This window comes from Emys orbicularis, chromosome 24, assembly GCF_028017835.1.
Source record: "Emys orbicularis isolate rEmyOrb1 chromosome 24, rEmyOrb1.hap1, whole genome shotgun sequence".
NCBI lineage: Eukaryota > Metazoa > Chordata > Testudines > Emydidae > Emys > Emys orbicularis.
Genome location: NC_088706.1, coordinates 367096 through 388679, shown reverse-complemented (window position 1 = coordinate 388679; position 21584 = coordinate 367096). Strand labels below are relative to the sequence as shown.

Below are 21584 nucleotides of genomic sequence, written 5' to 3'. Positions count from 1 at the left end.
TAGAAAACATCTAAAAATATTAAAATAAATTGTATTCTATTATTGTTTAACAGTGCGATTAATCGAACTATTAATTTTTTAAATCGCTTGATAGCTTACAAACCCACCCACCCACAGCCCCCTCTAAAACTTCTTAAAATAGCTTTCCTTGTAATAAAAGGTCACAATTTAAACTTCTGATCTTGTAGCCTACCAGTACTAAAAGCTGTTGCTGTGTGTCCCATGGGAAATGGAATGTTCCTGACTTTCTAATGGTATAAAGCTCCTGCTTCTAGCCTTGATGGCTAAAGAGATATGGGAGGTTGTACCTGTCACTCTTCCAGGATGGAATGTTGCCTAGTCTCAGCAGAGCAGTGCAGATTTATAGTTTCCAAGGCCAGAAGGGACCATTATGAACATCTAATCTGACTACCTGTGAAGTGGCCCTGTGGCTAGAGAAACCCGAAATCAGGCTCTAGAGTGTTGGTGCTAGTGTGTTCTTAGTTGAGTTCCTCTGGTACAGAGTTATACAGCCAGGGTCAATGAGAGGTTTAGTGATTTAAATCACTGATCTAAAACATGATTTAGGTCAGCATGCAGAAAACCTTGATTTAAATAATCAATTTTAATCCTTTTTTGCGTTTGTATTTAGTTATTTTCCTACTGAAAAAGGTTGATTCTTATTGTTTGGTAACCATTAAAACATGTTGATTTGCGACTAAAACAGCCTTTACACTGAATTTGGTACTTATGCTTGGTAACTAGGAAAATATGCCATATGTATAGATTTATTTAAACAATTATATAGCTTAACATTTATTTATTCACATTCTTAATTTATACATTTTGTTACAAAATGGTGAGTGACGCCTTTCTATTTAGTAGATTCATTTTATTTACTTGTGATTTGTGTAAAGCTCTATTTGGATAGAAACAGGAATTCAGTTAAAACGCAAAAAAAAGCATTTTAAAATTCTATTTTGATTAGTTAAATAAAATCACCCTCAATGTGCTGGATACAAACTTCCTCCCCTCATTAATACATCTTTGGTATTTAAAACCAACTGATTTATTAAACAAAGAAGGTATCTGTAGTTAGTGAATTTATCTGATTTTATTTCTGGTCACCATTTCCTTCAAGACTAAAATTGGTAGATCTCATCCTCACACCTAGTTTTTATTCATAAAATGGAAGAGGAAACAAGCTTTCCTGCTTTTTCAACTCAGTCACTTTCTGAGCTATGAATGAACTAGTCACCGAACTAGTTGAATAAACTGAATTGAAGAAAATATTCTCTTTGCACCTGTAAAAGGGGGGGGGGGGGGGAAGGATAGCTCAGTGGTTTGAGCATTGGCCTGCTAAACCCAGGTTGTGAGTTCAATCCTTGAGGGGGCCACTTAGGGATCTGGGGCAAAATCAGTACTTGGTCCTGCTAGTGAAGGCAGGGGGCTGGACTCAATGACCTTTCAAGGTCCCTTCCAGTTCTAGGAGATAGGATATCTCCATTAATTAAAAAATAAATAAAAAAATACTGCTATCAAGTTGGTTTAGCACTTCAATAAACTCTGGTTCCATCCAGTGGCTTAGCTAATGGCTTCTGCCAGTTCAGTGGCTTGACTTTTTGTAAATCTTTAGCAGTAAACATATATACTGCTTTAATATTGTTGTTGTAATTTAATTGACTTTAATAGATCATCTAAATTTTAGTCTTTAATAATCTTAATTTCAGGTTACATTTTAAATACATTTCTTTTTAAAAAATATTTAATTTAAATAAAAAAGCCAATTTAAATATAAAAAGCCAATTAAAATATCATAGATTTGTATACATCCTGAAACACATTAAAAGGGGGCTAAAAAGTCCTACTATGACTGACCACAGAAAGGGTTAGTGTCCCATCAGCATCCTTCATATAATTCCTTCCCTTTCCTCTTTGATTCAAAGCAAGGAAGGCCCTGCTTTCCCAACGGAGAAGTCCGAATCAGGTTCAGGAGATTGTCTGTCTGTCTTCTCCAGGAAACTGCCTATCTAGGAAATGTAAGTGAAGTGGCAAATTTTTGTAGATGATAACAAAATTATTTAGGATAGTCAATACTGGAGAAAATTGTGGGGAATTTCAGAGGAACTTAAAGCTATGGGAATGGACAACACAATTCCCAATGAAATTAGTTATTGGCAAGTATGAGGTCATTCCTTGGCAGGAATAATTTGAACTATAAATACAGACTGCTGAATTCTACATGTGCGAATACCATCCAGTAATAAAATCTCGGCACCATTGTGAATGGCTCCACTGAGCATTGAGATGTTCTCATGGAGATCCAAAAAAGCAAGAGGGTAGAATAACTGCAACAGTAGAGCCTGCCCTTGCATTGGCAAGAAGGCTCTGAGATTGACGGGGGAACAGAGAATTCTCACTCATTCACAGCAGATAGTGTGTGTATGTGTGAAGAGGTGCTTCATATTTGTCAGGTACCTTTTAGCTAGAGGCTCTGAAAGATGGGACAGAGACATTCCAGCACCCTCCCCTTTTACCAAGAGCTTCTGTGGGGCTTGATTTCTTTAGGTGTTGCCCCTTGATATTGAGTCTCTCCACTTTAGTTTAGTACTCTGAATATAGGGTGTCTGGTAAATTTTTCAGAATGTACATGTGAGGGATTGGGTAGGTGGAGGTGAGTGAACCGATAATGAGTGATGAGAGGGAGAAATTTGTGGGATAAACAAAACAAAAAAAAGTCGGGGAGAAGCATGAGAGACAGCAAACAAGAGGAATGTACATTGGAGAGAAGGCCAGAGTGTGGAAGAAATGCACTAATGAAAGCAGGGAAAAGACGCACCATGTTGTAGGAATTGAGAGAAACAATAGTGAAATCAGGAAAAGCGATGGTAAGCACGTGACCTAGTGAGTTACACTTAAAAATTATTAGAAAGTTGATATTGTTTAATGAAGTACAGTGCCCAGTAAACTACTTGGTCCTCTGAAATTTCAAAACATATGGCAGCACAGGTATTTTTCATGGTGGCTACTAGGAGCTCAAAGTTTCAAGTTCACCCTAAATCATTGACAATGTATCCACAGAGTTAAACATTAGAACACCAAAGTTTACTGTCGTATATTTGACAAGAGATGATAAAATGTAGAATTGTTTGACTGCAGTTATCAAAAGGCCTGGCAGGGGTGTCTAGGGTTGGGATTTTCAATCTCTCCTAAACATAAATATGTCCGAACTGCAGTGGTCCCCAAACTGTGGGGTGGGGCCCGAACTAGGCCCCACTGGGGAGTGGGGAGGGTGTGCCCTCTAGTTCTGCTCCAGCCCTGGCTACAGCTGTGGCCTCTGCTCTGCTCCCGGCCCACACTTGCAGCCCTGCTTCCAGCTTGTGGTCCCAGCCCCCGCTCTCGGCGCCTGGCCTGGCTGTGGTTCTGCTCACATTCCATTACTGAGCACATTCCATTACTGGTGGTGGTGGGGGGTGAGATGAAAAGTTTGGGCACCACTGCCATACTGAATCACACCAATGGTCCATCTAGTCCAGTAGTCTGTCTTCTGACAGTGGCCAATGCCAGATGCCTCCAGAGGGAATGAACAGAACAGGACATTGATCAAGTCATCCATCCCATGTTGTCCAGTCCCAGCTTCTGGCAGTCAGAGGCTTAAAAGACTTCCAGAGCATGGGATTGCATGTCTGACCATCTTGGCTAATAGCCATTGATGGACCTATTCTCCATAGCCGTCACTCTGTTGCTGTACTTCTACCTGCATTATATTTAGTATTGCAAAGTGTCTTTTTTGTGGGGGCAAGGAGGTGTTTATTGGCCTGAGTTTAGATAATGTTTGGTGTATCTGGCTCTCATGCTCCCTCTCTAAACTTCCCTGTTTGTTGCTCCTGTTCACTAGCTCCTCTGGTCCTGTACGAGCTGCCTTATTAGTGTCCCGTCCCCCCCCCATTCTTCCTGAGTAGCCCTGCCCCTTGTTAGGGGATCCTAAAGGGATTAAGGATCAAAGGATGTCAGGCTAAAGCAGGGGTCGGTAACCTTTCAGAAGTGGTGTGCCGAGTCTTCATTTATTCACTCTGATTTAAGGTTTCACGTGCCAGTAATACATTTAAACGTTTTTAGAAGGTCTCTTTCTATAAGTCTATAATATATAACTAAACTATTGTTGTATGTAAAGTAAATAAGGTTTTTGAAATGTTTAAGAAGCTTCATTTAAAATTAAATTAAAATGAAGAGCCCCCCAGACTGGTGGCCAGGACCCGGGCAGTGTGAGTGCCACTGAAAATCAGCTCGCGTGCCGAAGGTGGCACGCGTGCCATAGGTTGCCTACCCCTGGGCTAAAGCATGGTTACAAAGCTTTGCCTAGCCGGTTGCTATGCTGAACTTACAAAGCCCCCCAAACAGTCCATGGTATAAATTTTAATGAAGCAGGCACATGGCAACCAGCAGGCATGCAACAGCTTAACCGACAACAAACTCACGCCCAAGGTCACGTAGTCCTCCTCCTCCACCTGGAGAACTCCCTCGCAACACTCCCCTGTTTCCTACTCAAAGTTCCTAAGTCGCTTAAAAGCATAAGTGTCATTGAAAGTGGGGCTTGTGTGTGTAAATCGCTTAGGCTTAGTCTAGAAAAGGTTTGGTGATATGGATGTATAAGTATAACTATACTGGCAAAACTTCCTAGTATAGTGCTTTTTCTAGTTTTGGTTATGCCAGTTCCCTGAGCGAAATAAGTTATATATACTCCTGAGGGAATTATGGGCCAAAAAGTTCTGTGCAAAAAAATGTATGCACACTTTTTAAAATTCTGCAAATTTGATTTGTCAGTAAATAAATATGGCTCCAGCATGGTAGTGGGGCGCACAGGCCACTGGCTGCATTGAGGTGGGAGATCACCCTGAAACCCCCACCTCTCCCCGTACAGGGACTCGGCAGTGACACAGTGGCAACCAGAAATACCTCGACGCTCAGCTCCTCTGTGCCAGGCACACCTGGTGTGGCTCCTGTTGGGTGAACCTGGCCAGCCAAGTGTGGAAGGGCTTAGTGTGGGGGGATCCAGGTGTGGGCTGAAAGGTTTCTGAGTGGGGTAGTCTGGGTGCGGGTGGGAGATCTGGATGCACAGGGGCTCATTGTGCGGTTCTGGGTGCAGGGGCAATGGGACTCTGCAGGGGATCCAGGTAATGTTGTTTGGGCTCAGTGGGGGAGCAGGGGGGTCTGGGTGTGGGGGCTTGGTGTGGGGCTCCGGGTGCTGGGGGGAGTGGGGCTTGATGGGTGGAGGTCCAGGTGCAGCGGGTTGGGGCTCAGTGGGGTGGGGGTCTGGGTGTGGGGGGCTTGTCAGAGGGGTCCAGGTGTAAGAGGGTAGGGCTTGTCACAGTGAGTGTTCGATGGGCTTGCTTAAAGGGAGAGCCCCAGCTACTGCTGAGGAGATGCTGCATGCTGGACTCCCACTTTCCCCCGCGATTCCCCTATCTCCTTTTCTTCTCTATTCCCCTCCGCTCACTCCCACATTCCCCTCTCTCTGCCCTATTCCTCCCCCCTTCCTTCCCTCCCTCCCACCTTTAGCCAGCCCCACTGTGGGCACTCAGTGTTTCACAGAAAATAGGAAGGCTCCCAGCACACAGAAGGGGAGCACAACTGTCACTAGGACTGAAGAGACTGTGTTCAGCTGCAGAGTCAGTGGAGCCTGAGAGACAGACTCCTTCAGCTGAGCAGTTCTGCATTTGTAGAAATGAGGGGTGAGGGCAGTGGCACGTAACCCTGTGTGCCCCCCATCCCTCGCTTCTGTTTGGGGGGCAGTCCCCCACAAAAACTGCACACATGGTCGCCCCTCCCCCCTGCGCGGCTTCCCTTTGCTTCCCTGCCGTTTTCTGCAGGGAAACGCAGAAGTACTGTGTGTGTGTGTGGGAGGGGGGGATATTTTCTGCAGGTGTGCAGTCCCAAGGATCTCTCCAGGAGTATATATAGCAAAAGCACTCCTATGCCAGTATAACTGCAGCTACACTAGGGCTTTTACTGACATTGAAATGTCAAAAAAAAAAAAAAAATTTGCATCCCTGTAGACCTGCCCTTAGGCACTCTTGCAAATCCCACCTTAGTTATAACTAGTGTAACTAATACTTGAACTGGGACACGTACGGCAATTTTCTGCAATATCCTTGAAAAACCTTACTGAATTAGTATCTGGAGTCCATTTTATAAAATACAAAAGTAATGATTCCTGGGAGATGTTGTGAACTTCAAAGGACTGTCTGAACAATGCGCCAGACAAGAATGGATGCGTGGACAAACAATGTTAAAGGTTTGTCTAGGGAATCTCTATGGGAAGGTGAGAGCAAATTCCCAACTCTGGTTATGCAAAAGCCCTTCTTTTTGTAGCTACACCCCAAGGAGGGAACTATTTTCTACTGATAATCTGTTCGTGGATGTGACGGGTTGGATCACAGAAACCCCCCTGAGAGCTGCCAACTGATGTGCCAAGGTTACCTCTGCTCCTGTTTTCCCTGCCAGCTCAGGACTCCAGCACCCTGTCATGCTGAGCCAGACACTCCCGTCTGCTCCAACAAAGACCCAGGGTCTGAATTACTTGCCCCAAAGCTGCAGGTTTCCTGAAAACAGTTCACGGAAGTGTGCTTGTCTTTAGCACTCAGATGCCCAACTCCCAATGGGGTCTAAACCCAAATAAATCTGTTTTACCCTGTATAAAGCTTATACAGGGTAAACTCATAAATTGTTCGCCCTCTATAACACTGATAGAGAGATATGCACAGTTGTTTGCTCCTCCAGGTATTAATACATACTGAGTTAATTAATAAGTAAAAAGTGATTTTATTAAATACAGAAAGTAGGATTTAAGTGGTTCCAAGTAGTAACAGACAGAACAAAGTAAGACACCAAGCAAAATAAAACAAAATGCGCAAATCTATGTCTAATCAAACACTGAGTACAGATAAGATCCTCACCAGTTCCAGAATGCTCCCTTTTACAGACTAATCTCCTTTTAGCCTTGGTCCAGGCTCCACTCACTCACACCCCTTTGTTCCAGTTTCTTCCAAGTATCCTGGGGGTTGGGGAGGCTCTCTCTTTAGCCAGCTGAAAACAAAATGGAGGGGTCTCCCACGGGTTTAAATAGACTTTCTCTTGTGGGTGGAGACCCCCCTCCTCACTCCTATGCAAAGTCCAGCTCCAAGATGGAGTTCTGGAGTCACCTGGGCAAGTCACATGTCCATGCATGACTCTGTCTTTACAGGCAGAAGCCATTGTCCACATGGTATCTTGTATGTCTCCAGGAAGACTTCTTATGTGGATTGGAGCATTCCAAGATGCATTGTTCCCCAAGTGCTTCCTGATCGGGTACTTAACCTTGCAAATTCCTTCCTAAAGAAGCTGACCAAATGCCTCACAAAGCTTACTTAGAAACCAAGCAAGTATACAACCCATATTCTTAACCTCAAGTAGAAAATGATATATGTGTACAAATAGGATGAATAGATATAGTAGACCATAACTTTTACAGAGATATGTTACATGGCACAGGCAGCACAAAACATTCCAGTTATGTCATATTCCCATAAAGCATTATGGGGTACAGCGTCACAGTGGAATCTCAAGATCGAAGGCCCAGGCTGTAAAAGGAAACATTAACCTGTGCATGGTTGTGTTTATTCTGAGCTAAGGCTGTTTATGAACTTGTAACCACACAAAAACCCATTGCTACCAGAGCCCTTGCTGAAGTTTGGAGGTGATCTCTGATAAGCTTATTAGCATGTGTTTAGATTTTTTTACTGTCTTTAAAATATTTTCACTATAATGCTTTCACCATAAGAATAAATGTGCTTGCTTATGCTATTTGGTAACTCATAACTGCTGGCAATTACATTATTCCTAACCTTCGAAGAGAAAGCAAAGTGCAGTTGTTGGCAGTTTTGGCAGTCGGGTTGCTGGGAATATCAGTGTAGGCAGGAAACTGTACATCCTGGAAAAAACCCAATTAGAAGGGAGAGGGATGCAGGCCTCTACTGAAGTTAGGTGACAGCTGAGGAGCCTGGTGTGTGTGCCCTTGAGGGACCACAGAGGGGGTATACAGGTGCAGTTGTCCTGGATTGTGAGGTGAACATTTTTAGAATTCATTCTTTTTCTGTGAAAAGAATCACAAAACATAACTTTGTAATATTCAATGCTGTTGGAAAAAACAATTTCTTTTTTTGCAGAAAAGCCTGCCATTGCTCCACCCGTCTTTGTGTTTCAGAAGGATAAAGCACAGAAGGTAAGGAGCTATCATTGTGTATGTACTTATTTTATGGCATACTGTCATCCTGACTAATATTTCAGTGACAGCAGTAATTTGTATATGGTGTTACTCTTCTGAAGTTTAGAAGAGATAGTAGATTGTTGTCATTAGGGTTTGAAATTCAAGGAAAAAATTTGGGAAGACACAGATTATAGGTTAGTGGGAGGAAAACAGGAGAGACAGAAGGTGGGGGAAATCTAGAGCAATTTCAAAGGAGTATCCTAAACAAAGACAGATGGGGGGAAAAGGCGCAGGCAGACCTTATTACTACGTAGAAATAGAAATGAAAGCAAGAAAAGAGAATAACAAAATAAAAAGAAAAGGAAAAAAACATGGTTCAAGTTAGTGCTAAAATTTTACATATTACATACAACTACTGATTGATTTCTTGGTTAATTGCTCATTATTAAATTTAAGTTTGGGGAAATTGAAAAATGTTGCTGTCGGCTGTGTAACTCAGTGACCTCGGAGCATTTTGCATTTTAAATGCAGTTTACATTCCTTTAACTTGGAAAGCGAGACTGACCTGGTTTTTCAAATGAATTCCATGATGCATTAAGCTGGGTTCAAACAGAAAACCTTCCAGTGTTTTAGTTAATTGCTACTAAAATATTTTGTCAAGATGTGAAGCCTACCATCAGATGTCTGTTTTGAATCCAGTGCAGGTCAATAGTGAGTGAAAGCTGTTACCAAATTATATGTAAAATGTTAAGTCTCAGTCCACTTCCAACCATAAATGATACTCTTCATAGAAGTTAAGCAGAGATATCATGGAGATTTACTCCTAAAGGTGCTTTATCCAGTTCAGTGTTGAAGCATGTTGGCACAGGATTTGGTGGGAGAAGCTTGCATTTCTCTGCTGCCAGTACTGTATTTGTTCTGTAAGTAGAGAGAGAGAGAAAGCTCCTGTCACCCTCGCTGACAACTTGGTACTATTTAAAGTGTTTCCAATTTAAAGTCTGCCACAATTCAAATTTAAAAATCTGTCTTTTCTTCAAATCTACCATTTTCAAGTTTCACATTCGCTAATCAAATAAATGTTGTTAATTCTTCCCAAAAGTTAGTTCTTATAGCTATCTGACTGTCATTTTATATGTAATCTGTAAAAACTCCTAGAATATTAAGACATGAATAATGAACTAAATCTTAATAGAAAGATAATTTTCCTTAGGTTTGTGATAAAACCTAAGATTTGACCTTTGTCACAATTTTTACCTGCTCAAGAAACATGAGTTAAGGATTAACTCTATTAGTTAGGGATAAATTAAGTGGTTATGATAGATTTGTAGCCAAAGTAGAGATTACTAAAGTTAAACTCCAGCAATTTCTTCCAGTGCTAGGTAGCTCAATTATATTTAACCTCCTAATAAATATTATTTTTAGAAGTACCTGTCACTTGTGTGATACCTCCAGAACTATGAATGGTTTTGGGAGGGGAGGGTTGGTGTTAGTGACTCCTCCCATATTACTTCCCAGCAGTAAAATCATTACACCTATGTAATGGCATAGTAAGTGCTAGTGGACAGATTAGTATATGCAAAAAGTTGGGGACTTATTGTTTTAAGACAACTTGTACAAGTTATTAAATATTAGTGTAGGTATTATACATATAAAATGTTAAATGGCCAAAATATACGTAAGATAACTTAACTTTAAAACAGCCATGAAAGTCTCCAGACTTTGTTGGAAACTAAGGGTCGAATCTTGCTTACTCTATTTGTGCAAATCCTTTAGCTGAAGTCTGTGGAACTGCATACATAAATAACAAAAGCATAACTTGGCCCCATGTTACCAAAAAACTCAAGATGGCAACTTTGAATTTCTTTGTAACTGTTATATTGTGTAATATGCTTATTGGGATAATCTGGTTTACCAATTAAGCAGTCATTTTATTCAACAGAAGATGCCCAAGATTCACAAAGGCAGCATTTTAGCTGACACCCAGCATTGTCATTGAGCAGCAGTTGACAGCATTTGCCATTAACTACCATTGGGCTTAGTTTGCTTCCCAAAGAAACACCCCGGTTAAGTGGATTCCCTGATTACATGTCATACCTGACAGTTCTTAATTAAGATTACTCAGGAAGAATTCCTATTAAAATTGATGGGAATTTTGTCTGTGTGTATGTCTTTTGAGGGGTGGGGAGGGGCAGAAGAGTGTGGCCTTACTTTATGTGTACTGTAAATAATTTTTTTAAAAGTGGCACAATAAACAGTTTTAGATAAAGGAAAATAATAATTTATACTCTAGCAAAATGTGTTTGGCTAGTGGTAGTTTAAACTTCAGTTAGCTTTGCAGTTAGGGTTGCCAACCCTCCAGGATTGTTCTGGAATCTCTAGGAATTAAAGCTCAATCTTTAATTAAAGATTATGTCATATGATGAAACCTCCAGGAATATGTTCAACTAAAATTGGCAACCCTATTTGTAATCCTGCTCAAGTTGACCCTTTCAGGCACTATACAGAGTGCTTCTTTTCTTCAGGAGGCTGTCCAGCAACCATCAATGGGAGAAGGAGAAAAGTAGCTTATCAAGGTGTGCCCCCGTGAGAATCTAACACATCTGGGCCATCTCTGATCATTAATAGATACTTAGAATTATGGAGAATTCAGGTACTACTCCAATTTACTGCAGAAAATGAAACTTGACTTTACAAGGCCTCCTGTTGTTGTAGCTGGATTCTGTATCTTCAGCAGACTTTTCTGGAAATAGTACTCTCCATTATTAATCTATAGGTAGGCTTGGCATGATTTTATTTTAATCGGTAGATGTTGGTAAATATGGATTTCAGCTGACATGCCGAAATCAATGCTCAGTAACATTGCTCAGAACCCTCTTAGGGATCAAAAAAGAACTACAGAAGTTCGTGGAGGATAGATCAATCAATGGCTATTAGCCAGGATGGTGTCCCTAGCCTCTTTTTGCCAGAAGCTGGGAATAGATATATCAGAGGGATAAATACCAGGGAGGGAGAGGAATTATTTCAGCTCAGTACTAATGTGGACACGAGAACAAATGGATATAAACTGGCTGTGGGGAAGTTTAGGCTTGAAATTAGACGAAGGTTTCTAACCATCAGAGGGGTGAAATTTTGGAACAGCCTTCCGAGGGAAACAGTGGGGGCGAAAGACCTCTCTGGCTTTAAGATTAGGCTAGATAAGTTTATGGAGGGAATGGTTTGATGGGATAACGTGATTTTAGTCAATTAGGCAATAACGTGCCATCGCTGGTAAAATGAGGGTCCGGCTGGAGAATCTTGCCTGTATGCTCGGGGTTCTACTGATCGCCATATTTGGGGTCGGGAAGGAATTTTCCTCCAGGGTAGATTGGCAGAGGCCCTGGAGGTTTTTCGCCTTCCTCCGCAGCATGGGGCAGGGGTCCCAAGCTGGAGGATTCTCTGCGACTTGAAGTCTTTAAATCACGATCTGGAGACTTCAACAGCTGAGTTAAGGGAAAGTGGGTGGGTCAGCTTTTGTGGCCTGCATCATGCGGGAGGTCAGACTAGATGACCATAATGGTCCCTTCTGACCTTAAAGTCTATGAGTCTATAATAGGTGACAGGGGATGGATCACTTGATGATTGCCTGTTCTGTTCATTCCCTGTGGGGCACCTGGCATTGGCCGCTGTCAGAAGAGCGGATACTCGGCTAGGTAGACCTTTGGTCTGACCCATTATGGCTATTCTTACGAGTCCCACTTTTGTGGCCCCGCTCCCTCACTGCCATGACAACAGACTGCACTCACCAACCAGCTCATGGCAGTGGTTCCTGGGCAGGGACTGTTCAGCAGCACCCCACAGCTAAGGGCTAGTCTTTGTCCTTGCATTCCTGGCCAGGTATCCTTGTCCTGCCCCTCTAAGACTGTGTTCCTCCTGTGGTCAGATGTTGGCTGTGTGTGTGTTCTCTCTGCATGCTGTACTGACTCTGGCCAGATAGCCTGTACAGCAGGCTCCGATCAAAGTGCCTAATAACCACTGACTTGGTTTGTAGCAAAGGAACTTGGTCAGGTTTATTGTCGATGAAGCATGGTATTGGTGTCTTATACTTGCTACAAGTACACTCAGTGCATGTATGTGCGTGACAATGGACGCAGCTCAGTTAGTGGCAGGACTTTCCACTATCCCCTCAGCTGGCCAAAGACGCTCTCTCTGAGACTCCATTTTATAAATCAATACAAATAAGTTACGTACTGCCCCTCTGATGTAGTTTGACACCCTCTGGCAGAGCCGGTTTCTACCTATCACCTTGTACATCTCTATCCATCACACTGTCATCCTGACCTTATCTTTAGGATGGGTCAGCATGTTCCTGTTATCTTTAGGGAATGTGTTGGTATCGGGGTGTTCTGGTACCACCCTTCTGGAATGTGTTTGTGTGAATGCTCTGTGCCTAGTACCTCTCAGGAATGTGTTTTTGCAATAACAGCCCTGTTCTTGCCAGATTCTGTGAGCAGGGCCTGCCTCTAGCTCACAGCCTGATTTTGCTTTATATCAGTAAAGGTTTACTACTGCTACTGTAGCTCAGGCCTCTGATACAAGGGCTTATGTTTCAGGCCCTCTTCCTACTACATTCCCCCACTTTCTGTCTTTTTATGGGGAGGATGTTTACCCATCATCCCGGAAAAGCATAATGCATGGACTGAAGATGACCCAGTGGGCTAACAGTGGGTCATCTTACTTTACCATCCATACATTCATGCGCTATCTGTCCCGTAGTCTGCACATTCCCTTGTATGACTGATGGACAGATTCTATTTTCCAATTAATTGTAGTCCCTTATGGTGGGCCTGGGAATGTTAGGCCCGGGGCTTTGATTGAGGAATGTAGTTTTATGATTGAGCCTTAGAGGCACTCCCAAATAATTAATATATATGAATAATATGGATATGGCATATATATTTGTAGTGTGCGTACACACACACACACACACACACACACTATAAATATATATGCCATATCTATCTCTCTCTCTCTCTCTCTCTCTCTCTCTCTCTCTCTCTCTCTCTCTATATATATATATATATATATACACACCACCTTATATTCAAGCATAATAGTTTTCTAATCTGGTATTGTCGTTTGGCCCTTGTGGTACTGTAGATAGCAACACATCCTATTAGGGCATTTACAGTTACCACCTGTATTATTATTGGTAGTAGGCTGAGTGTTTTGAAATACTGGGCTAGGTATTATTACAGTGCGTTTTACAGTGCTATGTATATGAGAAGTACAAGAAATGTTGAGTAGTGACATTACAAATGAGGCCTTTACCTATAAATATTTGTAGTTAGTTACTGCCCAGTACTCATGTTATAGGTTACCTTTACTGCTGGTTGTCACTCTCTGATAAGCTTTGCTGGGCAGGAAACAGGAATGTATAGCTTCTCTGTTGCATTGCTGTGTGATACACCATTTGTTGACATAGATCCAGTTGTTCCTTATGGATGCTGTCTTCCAGATGACCTACTGAATGGACAGTAATCAGTTTATCAACTATTGCTGTGCCAGGATTTAGTATTGGTACCCAGACACTGAACAAGAGTGTTTTGAATAAAATGTGCCTTGCTTAGGATGCAGTGTCACTGACCCCAAAGTGTGACTGGTACTACCAGGGAATTTGTTTACCCAATTTGTAGTTACTGTGTAACTTAATTTCTTTACCAATTTGTTTTTCTTGCCTTCATGTTTGCTGCCATTTGTTTGTTTGTTAAACAGTTTCACAATGTTATGTACATTGTAAATGTTGTACAGCGATAATGCAACAGTACAGCAATAGTATAACAATATAGCGATAATACAGTTGCTTTTACACAGCCAAATTCAAATTGCATGACAGTTGTTTCTAGCTGATTGCCAACTTAATTGTCTATATATGGTAGACTGAGGTGTAGTTGACCAGTCTCTTCTTTATAAAGCACTTCATTTTTCTTTTCTTGATGCTTGGTGGTTTCTTCACTGTATACTGATATCACACCACAAAAACATCAGAAGATATCTTCTGGTGTCTTTGGTCTGTAGGATGTAATCTTAAGCTTAAGGCTATGTCTACACTTGCAGAGTTTTTGCGCTGTCAGTGATAGTGATGGTGAAAGAAAAGCGCTGGTTTGTGTACTCACTTACTTCCACAGGCGTCAGAGTGTTTACATTTGCAGCACTTCCATCGTTGATGAGCAGTGTACTGAGGGCAGCTATCCCACAGTGCAGCTCTCTCCACTTTGACGATAGGTCTTGTGGGATGAAGGTGGTGGTGGTCGCGGGGCATCCTGGGTCCTTGCACACACTCCTCTACCCAAATACTGATCAGGCCAAGTAGCTCAGCATTGCTCCAAGCGGGGGATCGTTTGCTCCGTGGAGCAGCCATTGTCACCTGGCCAGATGACAAGTGAGCATTTGCCAAAAAAAACAGGAAGGGGAGTTTCAAAGTTCCCTTGGCTTTACAGGGGGAGGGGTGGATGTCTGTTTACCTGGCGTCAGAGCAGCAGAGCTGCTGGCCAGAGTGGTCACCTAGGCACTATGGGATATCCTCCAGAGGCTAAAAGCTCTGTAAACAGGTGCCACAAGTACTCCTGTTATTTTTGTAAACAGGAAGAAAGTGCCTTCACTTGCACATCACCACAAAAGCATCACTGGCAAGAGCTGTACGCCTCTTGTGGAGGTGGTTTTCTTTTTGCGGTGAAACTCAGAAGTTTCACTGCAAAAAGTCATTGATAAGGGTAGATGCTCCCATGGCTTTTGCGCAAAAAGGGACTTTTTCCACTTTAAATGGCAAGTATAGACATGCCCTAAGTTGGTTAACCCAATAAAGTTTTTGCTTGTTTACATTTCTCTTGTTTTCAGTAACCCAAACTTAATACACAGAGTAGCTTAATGTGTTTACAATGTAATAGGGACCAAGTGTTTTAAGACACAAGCTATACTTTTGCAATTGTTGCAATGAATGTAGACATTCATTTTTACTTGAGGTGCATTACTAATATTTTATACTAAATATAATACTTAACTGCTAAAATAGATGCTCGCAATCTTCTATAAGAAGGTGTATTGCTTTTCCCTGCTGAGCACTCTGTGTTAGCAAAAGAGTTAACATAATTTTTACCACACTTTTAGAGTTAATTTGCATGTGATACCAATTCTACTTTTAATTGTTTAGAAGCACAAACGTTAACAACCACTACTTCCCTTTAACATATCTTAGGAGAATAAAAATTAAACCAAAAAGAATTTTAAATACAAGTCTATGCAAATACTTTGAGGGTATTAAACTTTCATGACACTTGGTTGTGTTTGGGAGACAAAGCTGGAAACCTGTTGAAAAGGTGGAAAGCTGTTAAATTGTTTGGTTGGCTTTATGCATAAATTGTTTTTAAACATTTTTGCTATAACATTCTTATAACTCTATTTAGAAGTGCAAACAAGTTTATAAAGACCCAAACAAGAAATTGACACTTTGTTAATATAACCTTTACCTTAATGTTGCTGAGACCTTTTTGAACTTTGAAAAAAAAAAAATTGGTATTAATTATATTATGATGATTATATCCCAACCATAATATTAAAATAGTGTGGTACCACTTGTATTAAAAAATGGTATAAAATTGACTTTTGTTATAACAAAATAAAAACAAAACAAAAAAAAGTCAAGTGACACACTGTACGACACAGGACAACATACATGACATACAGGACAATTAAAAACAAATGGCACCAGAATTCTATTTCTAACTATACAAAATAAGGCAAACAAAAAAATAAAATAAACACAAAGGTTAAACATTTAAATAAATAAGTTATTACCTTTTTATTTAAAACTTTTATTAAAAATTGATAATTTATACTTGCCAAATTTGTTGTATTAATTTAGTAACTTAAGGCATTTTTTATTACTTTATATTCAACTTTATTTTAAAACTCTGGTATATGGAAATAAGGAAAGCCCATGTTTCAAATATTAGTCAGTGGTTAGGATCAGAAGCAGAGTCTGCATTTCTATTGCTTGGCAACCATATCTTTAAGAAAGTTAGGAGTAATTCCAGCTGTTGCATTCCTGAAGGGTTAAAATAATTAACTTACTGGATTTATTTAAAGTTTTTACCTTGTTTTGTTTTGTTCTGTTTTCAATTGCTTTATCTTTTGGAGGTTTCTGTAAAAACTATAACTTTTAAAACAGAGAGCGAGCAGAAGGGGGAAGCATCCGAAGAAGTGGGCTGTAGCCCACGAAAGCTTATGCTCTAATAAATTTGTTAGCCTCTAAGGTGCCACAAGTACTCCTGTTCTTTTTGCGGATACAGACTAACACGGCTGCTGCTCTGAAACCTGTCAGGGGGAAGAACAACCTAGGAAGGTAGGGAGACCTGAGCCAAGAGAGAGTAACTCTATTAAGGTATCTTAGGGTATGTCTACACTACGGGATTATTCCGATTTTACAGAAACCGGTTTTTGGCAACAGATTGTATAAAGTCGAATGTATGCGGCCACACTAAGCACATTAATTCGGCGGTGTGCGTCCATTTACCGGGGTAGTGTCGATTTCCGGAGCGTTGCACTGTGGGTAGCTATCCCATAGTTCCTGAAGTCTCCTCCGCCCATTGGAATTCTGGGTTGAGATCTCAATGCCTGATGGGGCCAAAAACATTGTCGCGGGTGGTTCTGGGTACATCCTCCCCCTCCCTCCGGGAAAGCAACGGCAGACAACCGTTTCGCTCCTTTTTCCTGGGTGAACAGTGCAGACGGCAAGCATGGAGCCCGCTCAGCTCAAGACAGCAGTCATGAACATTGTAAACACCTCGCGCGTTATCGTGCAGTTTATGCTGAGCCAGAACCTGCAAAACCAGGCGACGAGGAGTAGGCTACGGCAGCGCGGCGACGAGAGTGATGAGGACATGGACATGGAATTCTATCAAACTGCGGGCCCTGGCGCTTTGGAGATCATGCTGTTAATGGGGCAGGTTTATGCCGTGGAACGCCGATTCTGGGCCCGGGAAACAAGCACAGACTGGTGGGACCGCATAGTGTTGCAGGTGTGGGACGATTCCCAGTGGCTGCGAAACTTTCGCATGCGTAAGGGCACTTTCATGGAACTTCGTGGCTTGCTTTCCCCTGCCCTGAAGCACAGGAATACCAAGATGAGAGCAGCCTTCACAGTTGAGAAGCGAGTGGCGATAGCCCTGTGGAAGCTTGCAACGCCAGACAGCTACCGGTCAGTCGGGAATCAATTTGGAGTGGGCAAATCTACTGTGGGGGCTGCTGTGATGCAAGTAGCCAAAGCAATCACTGAGCTGCTGCTACCAAAGGAAGTGACTCTGGGAAACGTGCAGGTCATAGTGGATGGCTTTGCTGCAATGAGATTCCCTAACTGTGATGGGGCAATAGATGGAACCCTTATCCCTGTCTTGGCACCGGAGCACCAGGGTAGCCAGTACGTAAACCGCAAGGGGTACTTTTCAATGGTGCTGCAAGCACTGGTGGATCACAAGGGACGTTTCACCAACATCAACGTGGGCTGGCCGGAAAGGGTTCATGACGCTCGCGTCTTCAGGAACACTACTCTGTTTAAACAGCTGCAGCAAGGGACTTACTTCCCAGACCAGAAAATAACCGTGGGGGATGTTGAAATGCCTATAGTTATCCTTGGGGACCCAACCTACCCCTTAATGCCATGGCTCATGAAGCCATACACAGGCAGCCTGGACAGTAGTCAGGAGCTTTTAAACTACAGGCTGAGCAAGTGCAGAATGGTGGTAGAATGTGCATTTGGATGTTTAAAAGGTCGCTGGCGCACTTTACTGACTCGCTCAGACCTCAGCCAAACCAATATTCCCATTGTTATTGCTGCTTGCTGTGTGGTCCACAATGTCTGTGAGAGTAAGGGGGAGACCTTTATGGCGGGTGGGAGGCTGAGGCAAATCGCCTGGCCGCTGATTACGCGCAGCCAGACACCAGGGCGATTAGAAGAGCACACCAGGAAGCGCTGCGCATCAGAGAAGCTTTGAAAACCAGTTTCATGACTGGCCAGGCTACCATGTGAAAGTTCTGTTTGTTTCTCCTTGATGAAAACCCACCCCCTTGACTCATTCTCTGTAAGCAACCCACCCTCCCCCTTCGATCTCAGCTTGCTTTCAAAGGAAATAAAGTCACTATCGTTTAAAAATTATGCGTTCTTTATTAATTGATTATAAAAAGAGGGAGAGAACTGACAAGGTAGCCCGGGTAGGGTTTGGAAGAAGGATAGGAGGGAAGGAAAAGGCCACTAAAAAAGTTCAAAGTAATGACAGCCTTTTGGTTGGGCTGTCCACTGGGGTGGAGTGGGAGGGTGCACGGAGCCTCCCCCCCCGCGTTCTTGCACGTCTGGGTGAGGAGGCTATGGAACATGGTGGGAGGGAGGGAGGTTATACAGCAGCTGCAGTGGCACTCTGTGCTCCTGCTGCCGTTCCTGAAGCTCCAGCAGACGCTGGAGCATGTCCGTTTGATCACGCAGCAGCCCCAGCGTTGCAGCCTGCCACCTCTCATCTCCAGCGTCCCTCATGGCCTCATGTTCACTGGCATCTTTCCTGTACTTTGCTACTGTGTCCTTCCACTCATTCAGATGAGCTCTTTCATTGCGGGTGGATTCCATGATTTCCGAGAACATTTAGTCTCGCGTCCTCTTTTTTTCGACGCCTTATCTGAGATAGCCTTCAGGACGGAGGAGGGAGGCTTGAAAAATTTGCAGCTGCGGGAGGGAGGGGGAAAAAGGAGAGAAGTATTTTAAAAGATACATTTTACAGAACAATGCTTATACTCTTTCACGGTGAACAACACTATTCACATTACATAGCACATGTGATTTCGGTACAAGGTCGCATTTTGCATCTTAATATTGAGTGCCTGCGGCTTTGGTGTTACAGAGCACAGACGCAGGTCCGGGCAACAAAATTCGGCTTGCATGCGGCCATGGTAAGCCATTGTCTTTCGGCTTCTGCAGCTTTCCTACAAGCAGCGCCCTCCTTTCCCACATACCAGGCAAAGCCCGTTGAGTGCTGTGGTTTTCCTGTTAACGTGCAGCAGCAGAAACCAAACTAACGCTTTATCCTGGTATCAGGGAAGATCCCTGCAGAAACCAAACTCTCCCCCCCCCCCCCCCCAATCCAATTCTCTGGGATGATCGCTTTATCCCTCCCCCGACCACGTGGCTGGTATCAGGGAAATTCTCCCCTCCCCCCCCCCCCACACACACACCCCGGCTTGGCTAACTGCAGGGAAGGATTTCTTTTCAGCCACAGGCAAACAGCCCAGTAGGAACAGCCACCTCTGTCCCCTTAATTAAATTCCCGTATTTCAACCAGGTTACCATGAACGATATCACTCTCCTGAGGATAACACAGCGAGATAAAGAACGGATGTTGCTTGAATGCCAGCAAACACCGGGACCATACGCTGCCAGGCTTTGTCATGCAATGATACCAGATTACTTGCTACTAGCATGGCGTGGTCAAGTGTCCTACCATGGAGGACGGAATAAGGCTGCACTACCCAGAAACCTTGTGGAAAGGCTTTTGGAGTACCTCCAGGAGAGCTTCATGGAGATGTCCCTGGAGGATTTCCACTCCATCCCCAGACACGTTAATAGACTTTTCCAGTAGCTGTACTGGCCGCGAATGCATCCCAAGTCCTCAGGGCAAATTAATCATTAAAAAACGCTTGCTTTTAAACCATGTTTTATATTTACAAAGGTACACTCACCGGAGGTCCCTTCCATGGCCTCATTGTCTGGGGGTTGAGAGGGTGCTTCAGTCAGGCTGAGAAAAAGATCCTGGCTGTTGGGGAGAACGGAGTGCTGTGTGCTCTCCACAAGCTAGTCGTTCTCCTCCTCCTCCTCCTCTTCCCCATCCGCAGAATCCTCAGGCATGGCTGAGATTACCCCCGCCTCGGAATCCACAGTCAGAGGTGGGGTAGTGGTGGCGGCCCCCCCTAGAATTGCATGCAGCTCAGCGTAGAAGCGGCATGTCTGCGACTCTGACCCGGAGCAACCGTTTGCCTCCTTTGTTTTTTGATAGGCTTGTCTGAGCTCCTTAACTTTCACGCGGCACTGTGGTGAGTCCCTATTGTGGCCTCTCTCCATCATGCCCTTGGAGATTTTTTCAAAAGTTTTGGCATTTCGTCTTTTGGAACGTAGTTCTGCTAGCACTGAATCCTCTCCCCATACAGCGATCAGATCCAGTACCTCCTGTACGGTCCATGCTGGTGCTCTTTTTCGATTCTCGGACTGCATGGTTACCTGTGCTGATGAGCTTTGCATGGTCATCTGTGCTCTGCATGCTGGGCAAACAGGAAATGTAATTCAAAAGTTTGCGGGGCTTTTCCTGTCTACCTGGCCAGTGCATCCAAGTTCAGATTGCTGTCCAGAGAGGTCACAATGGTGCACTGTGGGATAGCTCCCGGAGCCAATACCGTCGAATTGCGGCCACACTAACCCTAATCTGAAATGGCAATACCGATTTCAGCGCTACTCCCCTCATCGGGGAGGAGTACAGATATCGATATTAAGAGCCCTTTATATCGAAGTAAAGGGCTTGGTTGTGTGGATGGGTGCAGGGTTAATTCGGTTTAACGCTGCTAAATTCGAGATAAACTCCTAGTGTAGACCAGGCCTATAAGTACAGGCAGCAGCAGCAACAAATTTAGCAAACTGATAAAGGATATAAAGGAAAACTTAACAGGTATGTAAAAATATTTGAGAAAAGAGGTTATATTTTTAGCTCTGAGTGCGGAGTGTGGTTTAGTGGGTCAAAGCAGTGGGGAATCCACACCCCGGGTTTTTATCCCGGCTCTGAGAGGAGAGTGGGGATAGTTACCTGCTCTGGTAGAACCTGAATTTGTTTCCCCAGTGCGTGTTGCTTTTGTGTGCATGCCAAATGGATTGCAGGAGTGCCTTTACATGCTGTAGCTAACTGTTTTTGGGCAACTCCATATGTTAATGCATCAATTTTAGGTGTTAACCAACTCAGGTTTTTTTTAGTTTGAAGTAAGGCTGTCGATTAATCGCAGTTAACTCACGTGATTAACTCAAAAAAATTAATCTTGATTAATCACACTGTTAAACAATAGAATACCAATTGAAATTTATTAAATATTTTGGGATTTTTTCTACATTTTCAATTATATCGATTTCAGTGACAACACAGAATACAAAGTGTATAGTTCTCACTTTATATTATTTTTTATTACAAATATTTGCACTGTAAAAATGATAAACAAAAGAAATAGTATTTTAGAAGTCACCTCATACAAGTATTGTAGTACAATCTCTTTATCATGAAAGTACAAATTACAAATGTAGTTTTTTTTG

The 21584-nt window shown here is 42.9% G+C and overlaps 1 protein-coding gene across 1 annotated transcript in view; it reads left to right on the top strand.

Moving 5' to 3' along the window:
- The window catches only part of RANBP3 (RAN binding protein 3), a 184507-nt gene that overhangs the window by 26444 nt on the left and 136479 nt on the right, over window positions 1-21584 (top strand). The window contains exon 2 of the mRNA XM_065422006.1: window positions 8184-8239. Within this exon, the coding sequence (XP_065278078.1) occupies window positions 8184-8239 (56 nt within the window). The remainder of the gene's footprint in view (window positions 1-8183; window positions 8240-21584) is intronic.